General features: G+C 64.7%; 1 protein-coding gene across 1 annotated transcript; it reads right to left on the bottom strand.

The window, feature by feature from the left end:
• Positions 1-3,034: 3,034 nt before the first annotated feature.
• Positions 3,035-18,220, bottom strand: CPNE6 (copine 6). Its single transcript, XM_037877131.2, has 17 exons — positions 17,939-18,220; positions 15,472-15,631; positions 14,923-15,111; positions 13,563-13,637; positions 13,188-13,262; positions 12,951-13,034; positions 12,651-12,740; positions 12,386-12,484; positions 12,047-12,133; positions 10,688-10,747; positions 10,454-10,587; positions 10,003-10,057; positions 9,864-9,915; positions 8,303-8,436; positions 7,979-8,212; positions 3,556-3,711; positions 3,035-3,437 (listed from the first exon to the last, which is right to left on the bottom strand). The coding sequence occupies exons 2-16, from the start codon at positions 15,622-15,624 to the stop codon at positions 3,598-3,600; spliced, it is 1,635 nt and encodes a 544-aa protein (XP_037733059.1). The 5' UTR covers positions 15,625-15,631; positions 17,939-18,220; the 3' UTR covers positions 3,035-3,437; positions 3,556-3,597.
• Positions 18,221-18,749: the final 529 nt, after the last annotated feature.

Here is an 18,749-nt window from a genome sequence, read left to right as displayed (position 1 = left end):
CCCCCAACAGTGGGGTGCTCCCAGCAACCAACCCCTCAGGACCCCCAAGTGCCCTGGGATCCCCTCAGCTCAATAGCAGCCTCTAGGAGCCCCAGGGACCCCCCCCCGAGAGCACCCAGTGCGCCCTACTTCCACTCGGGGGGCCCTAGCACCGTCGAAGTCTAGGGGCGGGGCTTGTGGGGGGGTCCCTGCGCCCCGTACTGGAGGCGCACGGCCCTGCCCTGGGTGTGGGGGGGTTAGTTTTTTAGCCCCCCACATTCTGCTTTAGTCTCTAAAGTCCCACGGCCCCAGGGATGGTGCTGCCCCCCTACCATCCCCCTCCAGGAGGCGGGCTGCCTGCGGAGCCCCGCCCACGGGGCGGAGCTTGTGGGGGCACAAGGGGCGGGGCCAGAGCAGTTGCTCCCGTCGCAGCTTTCCAATGTCGTTGTAGAATAAACATCACCGGACCCCACCGAGCCCGGCGCCGGCAGTTCTTGTGGGCTGGGGGTGGAGCCTAGAGTGGGGGAGCGGCCTAGGGAAGCCCCACCCCTTGGGCGTATCAGCCCCGCCCCCAATCCCCCTCCCATGCAACATCCTCTCCCAGAGGAAGATGCCAGCTCTGGGCAGCAGGTGGCCCGAGGATTCCGGGGGGGACTGGGAGCCAGGACGCCTGGGTTCTTTCCCTGGCTCGGTGCGGGGGGCAGGGAGCCAGGACTCCTGGGTTCTGTCCCTGGCTCAAGAAGGGGGTGCTGGTGGTTGGGGGGGGCAGGGAGCCAGGACGCCTGGGTTCTGTCCCTGGCTCGGGGGGGGGGGCTGGTGATTAGAGGAGGGATTCCCGCTGTGCAGTGAGGGGGCGCTCTTGTTCTCTGCCAGTTGTAAGGGGGTGGGGGGCAGGACTGGGCTACGCCCCCACAGCAGGAAATTCATTCCCCCCCCCCCCACGGAGACAAGAAAACCAGCAGCTGCTGGGAAGTCACAACGGCCTGTAATTACCGCATGAAACGGGATTAACCCTTGAAGGGCTGCAGCCCCCCCCGCCCTGCTGGTGACTTGCAGCCCCTCAGCCAGCCCAGCCCTGCCCCCCAGCCCTGCCGGTGCCCCTCCCCCCCGACCCACAGCCCCTGCCAGCCCAGCCCTGCCCCCCCAGCCCTGCCGGTGCCCCCAACCCACAGCTCCTGCCAGCCCAGCCCTGCCCCCCCCAGCCCCAGCCCTAGCCCTGCCAGTGCACCTCCCCCCCGACCCACAGCCCCTGCCAGCCCAGCCTTGCCGATGCCCCTCTCCCCCGACCCACAGCCCCTGCCAGCCCAGCCCTGCCCCCCAGCCCTGCTGGTGCCCCTCCCCCCCGACCCACAGCCCCTGCCAGCCCAGCCCTGCCCCCCCAGCCCTGCCGGTGCCCCCAACCCACAGCTCCTGCCAGCCCAGCCCTGCCCCCCCCAGCCCCAGCCCGAGCCCTGCCAGTGCCCCTCCCCCCCGACCCGCAGCCCCCAGCCAGCCCAGCGCTGCCCCCCCAGCCCTGCAGGTGCCCCTCCCCCCCAACCCACAGCCCCTGCCAGCCCAGCCCTGCCCCCCCAGCCCTGCCGGTGCCCCCAACCCACAGCACCTGCCAGCCCAGCCCTGCCCCCCCAGCCCCAGCCCCAGCCCTAGCCCTGCCAATGCCCCTCCCCCCGACCCGCAGCCCCCAGCCAGCCCAGCGCTGCCAGCCCAGCGCTGCCCCCCCAGCCCTGCAGGTGCCCCTCCCCCGCAACCCACAGCCCCTGCCAGCCCAGCCCTGGGCTCCCCACCCCCAGCTCTGCAGAGGGCTGGCGCAGTCATCTCTGTGCCAAGGGTGGCCTTAGCTCATGGCTGGCTCCGTGCCCGGGTTCGCTGAGGAAGCCAGAGCTGGCTCCTGGCTCCGGTTGCCCGCGTGGCCGCCGAGCGGAAACCGTCCCCCCGGCCGGTGGGTCTAGGCAGCCCCTGGCCCGCGAGAAGACGGGGCAGCGAGCCCCAGACAGGAGCCGCATGAGAAGCTCGCCAGCCCCGGCCCTTCCCTGCGTGGATTCCCGGCTGGCCCCCAAAACAGCCCGTCTCAAGGCTGGCGAACCCCCCGCGCCCCTCGTCAATCGTCCCCTCGGTTCAATACCCGCCCTGGTCAAAATCTGCCCCTTGGGTCCACTGTGAAGCCGTCCAGCTTCTGCGGCCAGCCATGGCTCCTGCTGAAGTGGTGCCTGCCTGAGACGGGAATGAACCTGTTTTTGTTGCCCACGTTGGTCCCAAGAGAAGGGGATCAAATCCCCCTTCGCCTTCTCCTTGTTCAGCCGTAGCTGTGGGGCCCAGCGTCTCCCTGCTCAGCTGATTGGCCGCTGCGCCCCCAAATCTTTGTCCACGCAGCTTCCCCCCTCCCCGTGGAGGGCGCTGGGTTTAGCACGGCAGCCCCAGTGGCCTCCAGAGAGTGCTCCCCGGGGCCCCCAGCGCTGGGGGTGCCAGGGGAGCCCCACAGGGCTGGGGGGAGTGCCGCGGGGGCGTTCGTTGGGGGCCGAGGGGTGGCCAGTGGGGCGGTCGGGGGATGGACGGCGCGGCTCGGGCCTTGGCGTCTTGCGGACGAGCCGTGGCAAGGGGATGGCTCCCTCCCTCTCTTCATCCCCTTCCCCACCCCTCCCTCCCCCTCCCTTCCTCCCTCCATCCATCCCCTTCCCCACCCCTCCCTCCCCCTCCCTTCCTCCATCCCCTTCCCCACCCCTACCTCCCTCCATCCATCCCCTTCCCCACCCCTCCCTCCCCCTCCCTTCCTCCCTCTCTCCATCCCCTTCCCCACCCCTCTCCCCCTCCCTCCATCCATCCCCTTCCCCACCCCTACCTCCCCCCTCCCTCCATGCATCCCCTTCCCCACCCTTCCCTCCCTCCCACCCTGTGCCCTCTATCCACCCAGCCCCTCATGTAACTAAGCTGTCCCCCCAGCCCCACACCCCACAGCGTGGCACCTACCGCCCCACAGCACTGTGGTCTCCTGTTCAGTCCCTGCACCCCCCAGCCCCGCTGAGTGAGGTCACCGATCAATGAATATCCCAGGCGGAGAATGGGGTGTCCATAGGGGTGGCTTTATTGAGGGGTCTGATGGACATTGCTCTGGGGGTGGGGTGGGGTGGGGGTCACCACTGGGGAGGGCGGGGCAGCTTGGGATGTGGGAGGACCAGGGTGTGGGGGGATTCGGGTGGAGGGTCAGAGGATTAGGGGCAATCGGGGTGGGAGGCTGGGATCTGGGGACAGGATTTGTGGGGAGTCACCCCAAGTCTGAAGTTAGAGGCCTGAGAACAATGGGTCCCATGGGGCGGCTGTGGTGGTGGGGGGGTCAGGTCCAGCCTTCACCCTCAGTCGGGGAGGGCACCATGGGGCTGGGAGCCCCTCACCCTGCGTCGGTCCTCGGAGCCCCTGGGGTCCAGGAGAAAAGGCCGAAGGTCGGCAGAGGGAAAGGACAGAGGCACCTGGGGGAGAGATGGGGGCAGGATGGAGGGAAGGAGAAAGGCAGGAAGGAGGAGAGAGAGGTTATTGGAAAAGAGCCACTGCCCCGGCCCCGCCCCTTGGGGACAAGGGGGCACTTACCCGTGGGGCCCTGGGTCAGGCTGGGGGTCGGCCCCGGGGCTCTCACTGCGGCCGAGGAGTTCGGGGGCCGGGGACGATGCCGCGGCTGCCATAAAACTCCACCACCTGGTTGGGGACCTCGGCCAGCACGCACTTGGCCAGCGCCGCCGGGGGGGCCTGGGGAGAGAGACGGAGGGAGTGAGGCAGAGCGGTCGGAGGGGGGAGCGTCGAGGAGCCGGACGGAGGGGGGGGTCGGAGGGAGGGAGCGTCGAGGAGCCGGACGGGGGGGGTCGGAGGGAGGGAGCGTCGAGGAGACGGACGGGGGGGACGGAGGGAGGGAGCGTCGAGGAGCCGGACGGAGGAGGGGGGGACGGAGGGAGGGAGCGTCGAGGAGCCGGACGGAGGAGGGGGGGGTCGGAGGGAGGGAGCGTCGAGGAGCCGGACGGAGGGGGGGACGGAGGGAGGGAGCGTCGAGGAGCCGGACGGAGGGGGGTCGGAGGGAGGGAGCGTCGAGGAGCCGGACGGCGGGGGGGGTCGGAGGGAGGGAGCGTCAAGGAGCCGGACGGGGGGGGTCGGAGGGAGGGAGCGTCGAGGAGACGGACGGGGGGGTTGGAGGGAGGGAGCGTCGAGGAGCCGGACGGGGGGGGTCGGAGGGAGGGAGCGTCGAGGAGCCGGACGGGGGTGGGGGTCGGAGGGAGGGAGCGTCAAGGAGCCGGACGGGGGGGGTCGGAGGGAGGGAGCGTCGAGGAGCCGGACGGAGGAGGGGGGGTCGGCGGGAGGGAGCGTCAAGGAGCCGGACGGGGGGGGTCGGAGGGAGGGAGCGTCGAGGAGACGGACGGGGGGGTCGGAGGGAGGGAGCGTCGAGGAGCCGGACGGGGGGGGGTCGGAGGGAGGGAGCGTCGAGGAGCCGGACGGAGGCGGGTCGGAGGGAGGGAGCGTCGAGGAGCCGGACGGAGGGGGGGTCGGAGGGAGGGAGCGTCGAGGAGCCGGACGGAGGGGGGGGTCGGAGGGAGGGAGCGTCGAGGAGCCGGACGGAGGCGGGTCGGAGGGAGGGAGCGTCGAGGAGACGGACGGGGGGGGGGGACGGAGGGAGGGAGCGTCGAGGAGACGGACGGAGGGGGGGACGGAGGGAGGGAGCGTCGAGCAGACGGACGGACGGGGGGGTCGGAGGGAGGGAGCGTCGAGGAGACGGACGGAGGGGGGGGGTTGGAGGGAGGGAGCGTCGAGGAGCCGGACGGAGGGGGTGGGGATGGAGGGAGGGCGCGTCGAGGAGCCGGACAGGGGGTGGGGGGTCGGAGGGAGGGAGCGTCGAGGAGCCGGACGGAGGGGGGGGGGGTCGGAGGGAGGGAGCGTCGAGGAGCCGGACGGAGGGGGGGGGTCGGAGGGCGGGAGCGTGGAGGAGACGGACGGAGGGGGGGACGGAGGGAGGGAGCGTCGAGGAGCAGGACGGAGGGGGGGGTACGGAGGGAGGGAGCGTCGAGGAGCCGGACGGAGGGGGTGGGGATGGAGGGAGGGAGCGTCGAGGAGCCGGACGGGGGGTGGGGGGGTCGGAGGGAGGGAGCGTCGAGGAGCCGGACGGAGGGGGGGGGTCGGAGGGAGGGAGCGTCGAGGAGCCGGACGGAGGGGGGGGGTCGGAGGGAGGGAGCGTCGAGGAGCCGGACGGAGGGGGGTCGGAGGGAGGGAGCGTCGAGGAGCCGGACGGAGGAGGGGGGGGTCGGAGGGAGGGAGCGTCGAGGAGACGGACGGAGGGGGGGACGGAGGGAGGGAGCGTGGAGGAGCCGGACGGAGGAGGGGGGGACGGAGGGAGGGAGCGTCGAGGAGCCGGACGGAGGGGGGGTCGGAGGGAGGGAGCGTCGAGGAGCCGGACGGAGGGGACGGAGGGGGGAGCGTCGAGGAGCCGGACGGGGGGGACGGAGGGAGGGAGCGTCGAGGAGCCGGACGGAGGGGGTGGGGATGGAGGGAGGGAGCGTCGAGGAGCTGGACGGAGGGGGGGGTCGGAGGGAGGGAGCGTCGAGGAGCCGGACGGGGGAGGTCGGAGGGAGGGAGCGTCGAGGAGCCGGACGGAGGGGGGGGTCGGAGGGAGGGAGCGTGGAGGAGGACGGACGGAGGGGGGGGTCGGAGGGAGGGAGCGTCGAGGAGCCGGACGGAGGGGGGGTCGGAGGGAGGGAGCGTCGAGGAGCCGGACGGAGGGGGGGACGGAGGGAGGGAGCGTCGAGGAGCTGGACGGGGGGGGGTCGGAGGGAGGGAGCGTCGAGGAGCCGGACGGAGGAGGGGGGTCGGAGGGAGGGAGCGTCGAGGAGCTGGACGGGGGGGGGTCGGAGGGAGGGAGCGTCGAGGAGCCGGACGGAGGGGGGGGTCGGAGGGAGGGAGCGTCGAGGAGCTGGACGGAGGGGGGGGGGTCGGTGGGAGGGAGCGTCGAGGAGCTGGACGGGGGGGGGTCGGAGGGAGGGAGCGTCGAGGAGCCGGACGGAGGGGGGGGGTCGGAGGGGAGGGAGCGTCGAGGAGCCGGACGGAGGGGGGGGGGTCGGAGGGAGGGAGCGTCGAGGAGCCGGACGGAGGGGGGGGACGGAGGGAGGGAGCGTCGAGGAGCCGGACGGAGGGGGGGGGACGGAGGGAGGGAGCGTCGAGAGCGGACGGAGGGGGGGGGACGGAGGGAATGGGAGCGTCGAGGAGACGGACGGGGGGGGGGACGGAGGGAGGGAGCGTCGAGGAGCCGGACGGAGGGGGGGTCGGAGGGAGGAAGCGTCGAGGAGCCGGACGGAGGGGGGGGTCGGAGGGAGGGAGCGTGGCGGAGACGGACGGAGGGGGGGGGACGAGGGAGGGAGCGTCGAGGAGCCGGACGGAGGGGGCGTCGGAGGGAGGGAGCGTTGAGGAGCCGGACGGGGGGGGTCGGAGGGAGGGAGCGTCGAGGAGCCGGACGGAGGGGGGGTCGGAGGGAGGGAGCGTCGAGGAGCTGGACGGGGGGGGTCGGAGGGAGGGAGCGTCGAGGAGCCGGACGGGGGGGGGGGTCGGAGGGAGGGAGCGTCGAGGAGCCGGACGGAGGGGGGTCGGAGGGAGGGAGCGTCGAGGAGCCGGACGGAGGAGGGGGGGGTGGTCGGAGGGAGGGAGCGTCGAGGAGCGGACGGGGGGGACGGAGGGGGGAGCGTCGAGGAGCGGACGGGGGGGGGGTCGGAGGGAGGGAGCGTCGAGGAGCCGGACGGGGGGGGTCGGAGGGAGGAGCGTCGAGGAGCTGGACGGAGGGGGGGTCGGAGGGAGGGAGCGTCGAGGAGCCGGACGGGGGGGGACGGAGGGGGGAGCGTCGAGGAGCCGGACGGGGGGGGGGTCGGAGGGAGGGAGCGTCGAGGAGCTGGACGGGGGGGGGTCGGAGGGAGGGAGCGTCGAGGAGCTGGACGGGGGGGGGTCGGAGGGAGGGAGCGTCGAGGAGCCGGACGGAGGGGGGGTCGGAGGGAGGGAGCGTCGAGGAGCCGGACGGGGGGGGACGGAGGGAAGGGGAGCGTCGAGGAGCCGGACGGGGGGGGGTCGGAGGGAGGGAGCGTCGAGGAGACGGACGGAGGGGGGGGACGGAGGGAGGGAGCGTCGAGGAGCCGGACGGGGGGGGGTCGGAGGGAGGGAGCGTCGAGGAGCCGGACGGAGGTGGGGGGTCGGAGGGAGGGAGCGTCGAGGAGCCGGACGGAGGGGGGGTCGGAGGGAGGGAGCGTCGAGGAGCTGGACGGGGGGGGGGTCGGAGGGAGGGAGCGTCGAGGAGCCGGACGGAGGGGGGGGGGTCGGAGGGAGGGAGCGTCGAGGAGCCGGACGGGGGGGGGGTCGGAGGGAGGGAGCGTCGAGGAGCCGGACGGGGGGGGGGTCGGAGGGAGGGAGCGTCGAGGAGCCGGACGGGGGGGGGTCGGAGGGAGGGAGCGTCGAGGAGCCGGACGGAGGGGGGGGGTCGGAGGGAGGGAGCGTCGAGGAGCCGGACGGAGGGGGGGGTCGGAGGGAGGGAGCGTCGAGGAGCCGGACGGAGGGGGGGGGATGGAGGGAGGGAGCATCGAGGAGACGGACGGGGGGGTCGGAGGGAGGGAGCGTCGAGGAGCCGGACGGAGGGGGGGGGGACGGAGGGAGGGAGCGTCGAGGAGCCGGACGGGGGGGGGTCGGAGGGAGGGAGCGTCGAGGAGCCGGACGGAGGGGGGGGGTCGGAGGGAGGGAGCGTCGAGGAGCCGGACGGAGGGGGGGGGACGGAGGGAGGGAGCGTCGAGGAGCCGGACGGAGGGGGGGGGACGGAGGGAGGGAGCGTCGAGGAGACGGACGGGGGGGTCGGAGGGAGGGAGCGTCGAGGAGCCGGACGGAGGGGGGGGACGGAGGGAGGGAGCGTCGAGGAGCCGGACGGGGGGGGGGTCGGAGGGAGGGAGCGTCGAGGAGCCGGACGGGGGGGGGGGACGGAGGGAGGAGGCCCCCGTCTCCCACTCACCTTCTTGAACTCGCGGAAGGGCACAAACTGGACGATGTCGCGGGCGGCCCGCTCCCCCTCGGACTCCTGGGTCCCGTCCTCCTCGTCCAGCGCCCGCATGTCGGAGAAGTCGGTGTTCCCCACCCCCACAATGATGATGGAGACGGGCAGGCGCGAGGCTCGGATGACGGCTTCCCGCGTGGCCGGCATGTCGCTCAGCACCCCGTCCGTCAGCACCAGGAGCACCCGGTAGCGCTGGGGAGAAGGGGGAGGTCGGTGCTCGGGGACCCCAAACTCCCTCTGCGTCCAGCCCCCTCCCTCTGTCCCTCTGCCCTTCCCCCTCACCATGGGAGGCCCGCTGCCCTCTTCCTCGCTGGCGGGGGCCAGCACCCGGTTGATGATGGGGGCCAGGTTGGTGGGGCCGTAGAGCTGGATCTGGGGCAGGCACCGCTTGTAGGCCTCGATCACCCCCGAGATCCCTGCGGGGGGAGAGATGCTCAGGAGTCTGGAGTTCTCTCCCCGGCTCGGGGAAGCGGGTGGGGTCTAGTAGTTGGAGCAGGGGAGGGCTGGGAGCCGGGACTCCTGGGTTCTGGCTCTGGGAGGGGAGGGGGGTCTAGTGGTTCGAGCAGAGGGGGGCTGGGAGCCAGAACTCCTGGGTTCGGTCCCCTTGTGACGTTCCTGACGTAATCTGGGACCGTATAGATCATTGTTGCAACCAAGGTCCTGTCGTGGCACCAAATCTTGTGTAAAGGGGGTCAAACGAGGGGTCTCGGACGAGGTGATGGTTTGCTGGTGCTGACTCTCCTGGCTATATGTGGGCATCGTTTTTGTGGTTGAAGCTATGAATATCGGCTCTCTACTGTCTGTAGTTCAAACTTGTGCTATGCTTCTGGGTGACACCCCAGAGAAGCTGGTGTCAGCTCTGCCTAGCCTGCCGGACGCCCACTCAGGACCATCAGCCACACAACGGACCCACTGCAGGAAGGCAGACACGCCTGGGGACTCAGCCCCCCAGGGACCTGCCCATGCCACCCCAAACTCCATTTTGCTGTAATTTTCCACAGTGAGAACAAAGAGGGGTCCTTCCACCTGGAAAAGCCTAGAAAAGCCTGACGCCTCGTCTTCATCTGGTCGTCAGTCCTGCTTCTTGCCTCTGGAGGGACTTTGCTCCACTGAAGCTCTGACCCAAGGACTGAAGGACCCACCCCAGCTGGGGACGTTCTCCAGAGACTGGATTGGAACCTGCCGTTTATTCCACCCCTGCCGCAAGCCTGAACCAAGCCCTTGGCCATGACTGGATGTCGCTGATTCCATGTAACCGATTCTAGCTCTCGTCTCTATCTTTTCCTTTTATGAATAAACCTTTAGATTTTAGATTCTAAGGGATCGGCAGCAGCGTGATTTGTGGGTAAGATCTGATTTGTCTATTGACCTGGGTCTGGGGCTTGGTCCTCTGGGATCGAGAGAACCTTTGTTCTTTTTCTGGGGTGTTGGTTTTCATAACCATCTGTCCCCATAACGAGGGGCACTGGTGGGGATACTGGGAAACTGGAGTGTCGGAGGGAATTGCTTGTGTGACTTGTGGTTAGCCAGTGGGGTAAAACCAAAGTCCTCTCTGGCCAGCTGGTTGGGTGTGCCTTGGTGTGCACAGAAACCCCAGCCCTGGGCTGTAACTGCCCTGCTTTGAGCAGTTTGTCCTGAATTGGCACTCGCAGTTGGGTCCCACCAGAACCAGCATCGTTACACCCTGGCTCTCGGAGGGGAGTGGGGTCTGGTGGTTAGAGCAGAGGGGGGCTGGGAGCCAGGACTCCTGGGTCCTCCTGGGCTCATCTCGGTCAGGGGTCTGTTGAGCATTGCCTAGGTTAATGAATGACACTCGCTAACGAAGAGAGAGAGATTCTCCTACGTTCACACTCTGGGTTGTCTGGGTCGAAGTTGATGGCAAAATCATGGGAGACCTGAGAAAAGAGGAGACGCTGGCTCAGAGAGAGGGCAAACGCCGCCCCCCCGATCTACTCCCCCACCCCCAGCTTCCTGAAATGTACCTCATAGTTTGGGGGGATCCGTGCCCCAAATCCAAAGGCTGGAAACTTCTTGTCGCTGGAAGAGAGAGAGACAGGGGTCAAGCCAATGAACCCTGAACAGCAAATGGGACCCAGGAGTCCAGGATGACAGTGCAAGGCTCCCAGCCCCAGGGGTATAACTTGAGATAGCAAGACCCTATTGCAAAGGACTGTGGGTAACTTGCTACCACGGGACTCCAGAGCAAAGGACTGTGGGTAATTTGCTGCTGCAAAGGATTGTGGGTAGTTTCTGAGAGCAGAGACTCTTGTGGTAAACACGGAGTAGCTTTCTGCAGGTAGTTTGCAAGAGCCGGATTCTGGGGCAATGCATGGTGGGTAATTTGCTGTTGGGGCGGGGCGGGGGAGAGCCCGGGATGGAACCCAGGCATCCGGGATGGCCATGCAGGGTCTCTGCCCTCGGGGGCGCTGTTACCTGTCATAGTCCTGGCAGATCTCACCCACGGCTGACAGCGCTTTGAGGTATTCGTTGGGTTCCTTGGGGTTGATGAAATGCAGGGAGTGTTCGCTGCGCGGGTCGCCGTTGGAAGCCGTGAAGTCAATCGCCACCTGCAGGGGAACGGGGGGGCAGCCCCTCGGGGTTAGAGGGCGGGGTTCATGCCCCAGTCTGAGCCTCTCCCCGCCCTGCCAGTGGGCCCAGCTGCCTCACCGTGAAGTAGATCTGCAGTCCGCCCATGATGTAATCCAGGAACGTGTGAACCTTCTCCACCTGCCCGGAGAGGGTGAAATAATATTAGCGGCATCAGTGAGGATTCATAACGAGGCATTAACAGTGAGCGATAGCGAGCCGTTCATTGCAGAGATGTGGCAAGGGACAGCCCCCCGGTGCTGAGGCCCGACCACGTAACCCGAGCCCAGCCCTGACGGGTCTTTGTCCACCCGGGTCTTCCAAACCTCCAACGTTGGGGCTTCCCCAACCTCCCCTGGATGCTGAACTCCCCCGAGGGTTCGGGAGTTTCTCCTAATGTCCAACCTCGCTCTCCCTTGCTGCGGGATAAGCCCCGGGACGTCTGGTCCTGCCGTCCACAGAGAACAATGGATCCCTGTCCTCTTCAGAACGGCCCTTCACCCCCTGTCAGCGGGTTCCCACCTCGACCTTCTGTAGGCCAGACATGCCCAGTTGTTTTCAACCTTCCCTCCTAGATCAGATTTTTCTAACCCTTTGATCACTGTTTGTTGCTCTCCTCTGGACTCTCTCCAATTTGTCTACATCTCCCCTGAAACGTGACGCCCAGAACTGGACGCAATATTCTGCTGAGGCCTCGTCAGTGCCAAGCAGAATGAGATAACTATCTCCCATGTCTGACGCACCACCCTCCTGTTAATATGCCCCTTTCTCCTAACTGCGCCACATGGTTGGCTCATCTTCCGTCTGGGAGCCGCTCGAACCCCCAGTGCCTTCCCCGCTTTGCCGTCTGAGTTTTCCTTCCCAAGGGAAGTGCTTTGCACTTGCCTTCATTGAATTGCATCCCGTTGGTTTCAGACCAATTCTCCACTTAGTCAAGGTCATTTTTGATTGCTAACCCTGCCCTCCAAAGTGCTGGCAACCCCGCCCAGCTTGCTGGCATCCACAGATTTCATAAGCCTCCTCTCCACTCCATTAGCCAAGTCGTTAACGACAATATTGACTGGGACCGGACCCAGGACTGACCCTTGCGGGGTACGTCCAGCAAGCCACCGATAGTGATAACTACCGTCGCCCGGTGCTCAGTGATAATTAATAATGCTAATTAATGGAAGTAGAAAGGTAAAAACTCGCAACCGGTTAATCATACAGACAAATCATTAATGCCGAACAATAATTAGTTAAAATAATGAGGAGGGCCACAGTTATTAATAAAACAGAGTCAATTACGTATTGACGAAGGCATGGAAGTACTTAGTGGCTTGACAAGGTTGCACAGCGAGTCTGTGGTAAAGTAATGAATTGGACCCAGGAGTCCTGCTTCCCAGGCACTGCCCGCAGAACCATCCTTTAGCTCCGCCCCCCTTTCACCCCCTCACTCACCTTGCACTGGGTCAGAAGCACCGTGCCGGAGTTAGTGTAGTGTTTCTTCTTCTCCTGGTACTTCGGGTTGATGCACTCAAACTCCATCTGCCCAGCGATAGGGAAAGTGTGTGTGTGTGTGGGGGTCAGAACTGTACCTTCCAATTCTCACCTGCTCCAGTGCTGGGGAGAGAACCCAGGAGTCCTGGCTCCCAGGCCCACCCCCCTCAACCCACTCAACCCCACTCCCTTACCAGAGCTGGGGATGGAACCCAGGAGTCCTGGCTCCCAGTCCCCTCCTATTCTAACCCACCAGACCCCAACCCCAGGAGTCCTGGCTCCCAACCCCAACCTCTATACCTCTTTCCCTGAGGAAACCTCCTGCATTTCACGGAAGGTTGTCGTGAATTCACCGATGTAATCGTGTTTCCCACTGGAGTTATAGTCGTAAACGACACACTGGGAGAAAAGAGAGATGGAGGGATAGTGTGAGAGACCTCCCCCATCCCCTTCCAGAGCCAGGATAGACCCCAGGAGTCCTGGCTCCCAGCCTGCCCTGTTCTAACCACTGGACCCCACTTCCCTCCCAGAGCCGGAGAGAGAACCCAGGCATCTGGGCACTCACCCGTATGGTCTTGTCTGGGTCGCAGCTGCACAGCGAGTGGAGGGAGAGGCGGAAGGGTTCCCAGCTGGGGCTGAGGTTGTTATTTATCACCTGGAGGGGGGGGGGTTAGCTGCGTGAATATGGGTCTCTACCACCCACTCCACCTTGCCGCCCCATCCCCAACTTGGCACCACCCCGCCCCTCTCCCTTCACCCCCTCTCCCACGCTACCCCCCCACTGCCTCCAGACAACCTCCCTGCCAACCGCCCAGCTTCCTCTCCCCCGCGAAGCCCCCCGTTTTCCCTTGCCCCAGCCCCTCACCTCCGTCCTCATCACCAGCTGCTCCGTGTGGTTACTGTTCACCTTGTAGATTTCCAGGAAAGGGTCAGACTTGCTGAAGAGATCCTACAGCGAGGGAGAGAGAGAATCTGCCCCAGGACTCCTGGGTTCCAGGCCAGCTCTGGGAGGGGAGTGGGGTCTGGTGGGCTGGAGCAGAGGGGGCTGGGAGCCAGGACTCCTGGGTTCTCTGGGCAGGGGAAGGGAAACTCTCTCTCTTACCTTGTTGTCCAGCTTCTGAGCCCGGAACTCAAGCTGCACAAAGTCGTTGGTACTAGTGACTTCTTCTGCTTCAATCTGGGTGGAAGAGACATGGATGGACCCAGCCAGAGGCACAAGAGACCCACGGGCGGAGCTTGGAGAACTTCGTTATGCTGACACACAAGCCGCGGCTGGCCTAGTCCCACCTCTCGCTAACCATACACCGACTCTGTTCTATCTAGCCACTAAACCCCACTCCCCTCCCAGAGCTGTGGATAGGACCCAGGAGTCCTGGCTCCTAGCCCCCCCCCCACACTCTAAACTACGAGTTCTCTTCTCTCCAGCTCTCTCTGGGGGGTAAGTGTCTCTCTCATCCCAGCCCAGTAGCCCTCCTACCGTGATGGTGGATTTTCCCGCAGTCTTCCCAGTCTTGAGTAGCAGCGGCTTGGTGACCTTGGTCTGGGACACGATCTGCCATGGGGGAGAGAGGTCAGGCGGAGCTCGGGGGGTACAGAGGGAGAAGGGTGGAGAGCAGGACAGAGGGAGGCATAGAAGGGGCACTCACGGGCTTTGCCTTCGGGCTGCGGCACCAGTTGGTTGGGGTTATGATGAAGTTGTGGGGGGGTTAGGGTTAGGTGAGAAGTTAAGGTTGGGGGCACTGTGCATAGGGGTTAGTGGCTAAGGTTTGATGTGTGGCAGACATCACCATGTATCCCCGGGTTTGGGGTTAGTGTTGGGTTATGGTGAGCAAGGGCATATCCCACCTCAACTCGAGGCCCAGGGGTAGAGCTAGAGGTTATGGTTGTCAGGGGATGTATCTCGCATCGCCTCCTGTCCCAGGGCTAGGGTTAGGTTAGGGTTATCTGTGGGTTTACCCCATGACCCCAGGGTTAGGTTTAGGGTTCGGGTTATCTGGGGGTTTACCTCATGTCCCTGGGTTAGGTTTAGGGTTCGGGTTATCTGGGGGTTTACCCCATGTCCCAAGGGTTAGGTTTAGGGCTAGGGTTATCTGGGGGTTTACCCCATGTCCCAAGGGTTAGGTTTAGGGCTAGGGTTATCTGGGGGTTTACCCCCTGTCCCAAGGGTTAGGTTTAGGGCTAGGGTTATCTGGGGGTTTACCCCATGTCCCAAGGGTTAGGTTTAGGGCTAGGGTTATCTGGGGGTTTACCCCATGTCCCAAGGGTTAGGTTTAGGGCTAGGGTTATCTGGGGGTTTACCCCCTGTCCCAAGGGTTAGGTTTAGGGCTAGGGTTATCTGGGGGTTTACCCCATGTCCCAAGGGTTAGGTTTAGGGCTAGGGTTATCTGGGGGTTTACCCCATGTCCCAAGGGTTAGGTTTAGGGCTAGGGTTATCTGGGGGTTTACCCCATGTCCCAAGGGTTAGGTTTAGGGCTAGGGTTATCTGGGGGTTTACCCCATGTCCCAAGGGTTAGGTTTAGGGCTAGGGTTATCTGAGGGTTTACCCCATGTCCCAAGGGTATTTTTATCTGAGGGTTTACCCCATGTCCCAAGGGTTAGGTTTAGGGTTAGGGTTATCTGGGGGTTTACCCCATGTCTCAAGGGTTAGGTTTAGGGCTAGGGTTATCTGGGGGTTTACCCCATGTCCCAAGGGTTAGGTTTAGGGCTAGGGTTATCTGGGGGTTTACCCCATGTCCCAAGGGTTAGGTTTAGGGCTAGGGTTATCTGGGGGTTTACCCCATGTCCCAAGGGTTAGGTTTAGGGCTAGGGTTATCTGGGGGTTTACTCCGTATCCCCACCTGGCCCAGGGAGCACTCGGCCTCCCCCAGGAAAGCATCATCCTGGAACTCCGCATCCTCAGCGCCCTTGGCGCCGGCGTCGTAGACTTCGAAGCACAGCGTCTGCATCTCCTCGAAGAAGTAGTCCAGTGGGAAGACGTGGGAGAAGACGGGGTTCAGGCTGCAGTGCATGATCTCAGAGCGCCCCACCTGGGGGTGGGGGACAGGGTTCAGGAGGAGGTTCAGCGGGGAGCAGGGGCTCTGAGGAAGAGGGGGCACTAGGGTTTGGGGGGGCACCCCCTTTGGAGGATGATGGGACGGTGGCTTAAGGGGCCACGTCCCCTATCTGGGGGAGAGAGTTTGGGGGGCCAAGAGGTGGAATCCCAGAGCAGAGAAAAGTGGGGAAGAGGGACACACCTGAGAAATTGAGAGGCACCATGGGGGTCCCCCAATTTCCCCTGGGTGAGAACGGGGGATTGTGGGGCAGCCCAAGGGGGAGGCTTCCTGGGGCAGGGGATGATCAGGAGACTGGTGGAGGGGATCCGCATCCACCACTTGCCAACCTCATACCTCGCTCCACTCCCCCTCGCTGAGCTGCTTCAGCACGACGCAGGGGTTCGGGTTGGTCAGGGTGTCCCGGTCCAGGAGGTTCCAGCATGAGACCCGGAGCTCAACCCGCGAGGCCCCCAGGGCCACTGGCTGGGACTTGTCCACCTCCGACATGGTGGGTCTGGGAGGGCGAAATGGGACATGTGGCAGGCAAGATGGGTGGGAGATGCACACAGGGCTAGATAGATTCTGCAGCTTGTGGGTGGATGGAAGGATGGACAGCGGCTGTGGATAAGTGTTTGGATGGGTAGATGGATGGACGGGGTTGTGGGTGGATGGATGAAAGGAGGGGGGTTTGGGTGGGTGGATGGATGAGGGTGAGAGGTGGGTGGATGGGCAGGGTTGTGGGTGGATGGATGGATGAAAGGAGGGGGTTTTGGATGGGTGGATGGATGGGGGTTAGAGGTGGGTGGGTGGACGGGGTTTGGGTGGGTGGATGGATGGGATTGTGGGTGGATGGATGAAAGGAGGAGGGTTTTGGTGGGTGGATGGATGAGGGTGAGAGGTGGGTGGATGGGTGGAGGGGGGTTTGGGTGGGTGGATGGATGAAGATGTGGGTGGCTGGGGGTTAGAGCTGGGTGGGTGGGTGGACGGAGGGGGGTTTGGGTGGGTGGATGGATGAAGATGTGGGTGGCTGGGGGTTAGAGCTGGGTGGGTGGGTGGAGGGAGGGGGGTTCGGGTGGGTGGATGGGTGAGGAGATGAATGGAGGGGGGTTTTTGGGAGGATAGCAAGCATCTCCCTCGAGAGAGATTTAAATCACAGCACGGAGTGTGATTGAGAGCGAGGGGGCAGGGATGGGGTGAGTGGTGTGGGCTGGGCTGGGCTGGCTGGGGCTGCGGGTCGGGAGTGAGGGGCCCCGGCAGGGCTGGGTGGGGGGCAGGGATGGGCTGGCTGGGGCTGCGGGTCGGGAGTGAGGGCACCGGCAGGGCTGCGGGGTGGGGGGGGCAGGGAGGGAAGCCCCCATCCGAAGATGTTTCTGTCCCATCAGCACCAGCTGGAGGATCTGGGGCCTGCGGGTCCCTGGCTCAGGGCTGGGACGTGACTCAGACAATCCGGGGGCCAGGGGGCCGGGGGAGCCCGGGGCTGGGCCAGCAGGGGCTGGGGGTCCGGAGTGAGGGGCACTATCTGTGTGTGTGTAGGGTGTTGTGTGTGTGTGTGTGTGTATGTGGAGTGTTGTGTGTGTGTGTGTGTATCTGAACTACATTGGTGTCGTGTTGCCTCCTCTCTCCTGTGTGTCAGGCTTGTGCGTTATGCTCCACAGACCCTTCCACACACCGTTACTCGATGTTGTGTGGCTGCCCCACCCGTGTGTGTGTGTGTGTAAACTCCCCCACCTCCCATTGTGGGTCACCCGACACAACAAACTTCTCAATTCACCCAGCAGTGATTTGGGGTTCAGATCCGCCGGCCTCACTTTTCCTGCCCACCCAAAACCCAGAGCCCCTCCCCCAAACCCTCCCCCAGGGCACACAAGTTGTGTTAAAATAACACAATGGGCAGAAAATCTGGGCTGGGATCACAGTGGAAATGGAGAAGCATAATTCTCACTTTGATTATTTTTAACCTTTCCCTGGGTTTGGGGGTGGGGGGTTAATCTGGGGGCGGGGGAGGGGGGTCCCAGTGTGTTGGGAGGGGGCTTGGGGGAGAGGCTTTGGGGAGATGTAACACAACCGGGGCTAACCACAAACAACATAACAAACAGGGCATGCTTAGAGTGTGTAGAGACACAACAGGGACACACAACGCCGACACAACACACACAGGCACAACACTGATACACATCACAGCAGCTCCACACTGACATACAACCAGGACACATGGTGTCGAGACACAACACACAGACACAACACAACACACCAGCACAACACTGATACACACCACACCGGCACACCGCTGATACACAACACACAGTACAGCAGTGACACACAACAGGGCCACACAACACGCACACAATGACACACTGGCTCATCTAACCCAGGGCTGTGTCGGCTCCTCCATCCCCCAGCTGTGGGCCTGGAAGAAGGCCTTGGACTTGAGCAGAGTCCTGTGGGTGTGTCCTTGTGCCTTGAAATCTACAACACTCCGGGCAGGGACACACACACACACACACACACACACAACACCACAACACGCAGCGTAGGAATAGACAGACATACAACAAGTACACACAACTCTACGACCCCGGGTATGGATGGACACACAAAGAAACAACACCCAGTGTAGGGATACACACTCACACCAGGGACACACACACAACACCCAGTGTAGGGATGGACATGCACAGCATAGACACACGCACACAACACCCTAGGGACAGACACTGCACAAGGAGACACACACACACAGAGGCAGCTGCAGACGGGGGGTGGGGGGGTTAAGGTTTGGGGGGTGCTGGGCAGAGGTGGAAGAAGGGAACGCGGCACGTACCTGGGCAGAGGTGTGGACAGCGGCCTGGCTGTCTCCTCCTGCAGCCTCTGCCACCAGCTTCCCCTCCCCTCCTCTGGCTCCGTCACGCTCCCTCCTTCCCCTCTCCTCCTCTGGCTCCGTCACGCTCCCTCCTTCCCCTCTCCTCCTCTGGCTCCGTCACGCTCCCTCCTTCCCCGCTCCTCCTCTGGCTACTTCACTCCCTGGCTCCTGAGCAGAGAAATATCTCCTTCACTGACCCTGGCACACTCCGCCTCTCTGCCGGTCTCTGCTTCGCTCCCTCCTTCTCTGCCCTCCTCCTCTCCCCCTTCTACCCTCCCTCCTTCTCCTCCCTCCCTTTTCTACCCTCCCTCCTTCTCCGCCCTCCTCCTTCCCCCTTCTACCCTCCCTCCTTCTCCGCCCTCCTCCTCTCCCCCTTCTACCCTCCCTCCTTCTCCGCCCTCCTCCTTCCCCCTTCTACCCTCCCTCCTTCTCCGCCCTCCTCCTCTCCCCCTTCTACCCTCCCTCCTTATCCACCCTCCTCCTCTCCCCCTTCTACCCTCCCTCCTTCTCCGCCCTCCTCCTCTCCCCCTTCTACCCTCCCTCCTTCTCCGCCCTCCTCCTCTCCCCCTTCTACCCTCCCTCCTTCTCCGCCCTCCTCCTCTCCCCCTTCTACCCTCCCTCCTTCTCCACCCTCCTTCTCTCCCCCTTCTACCCTCCTCCTTCTCCGCCCTCCTCCTCCCCCTCTTTTACCCTCCCTCCTTCTCCACCCTCCTCCTCTCCCCCTTCTACCCTCCTCCTTCTCTGCCCTTCTTCTTCGCCTTCTACCCTCCCT

Source organism: Chelonia mydas, chromosome 13 (assembly GCF_015237465.2).
Source record: "Chelonia mydas isolate rCheMyd1 chromosome 13, rCheMyd1.pri.v2, whole genome shotgun sequence".
In the NCBI taxonomy this organism is placed as follows: domain Eukaryota; kingdom Metazoa; phylum Chordata; order Testudines; family Cheloniidae; genus Chelonia; species Chelonia mydas.
The sequence above is the reverse complement of the archived record's forward strand: the minus strand, read 5'-3'. Positions and strand labels throughout refer to the sequence as shown.

What these genes read in the sequence shown, in the direction of transcription:
- CPNE6 (XM_037877131.2), bottom strand. Translation starts at nt 15,624, where the DNA reads ATGTCGGAGGTGGACAAGTCCCAGCCAGTGGCCCTGGGGGCCTCGCGG. An exon ending in GACTGCAGATCTACTTCACG is followed by an intron (nt 10,588 to 10,687) that starts GTGAGGCAGCTG and finishes GTTCCCCTGCAG; the next exon opens with GTGGCGATTGACTTCACGGC. An exon ending in AGACAACCCAGAGTGTGAAC is followed by an intron (nt 8,437 to 9,863) that starts GTAGGAGAATCT and finishes CTCCCCCCGCAG; the next exon opens with GGATCTCGGGGGTGATCGAG.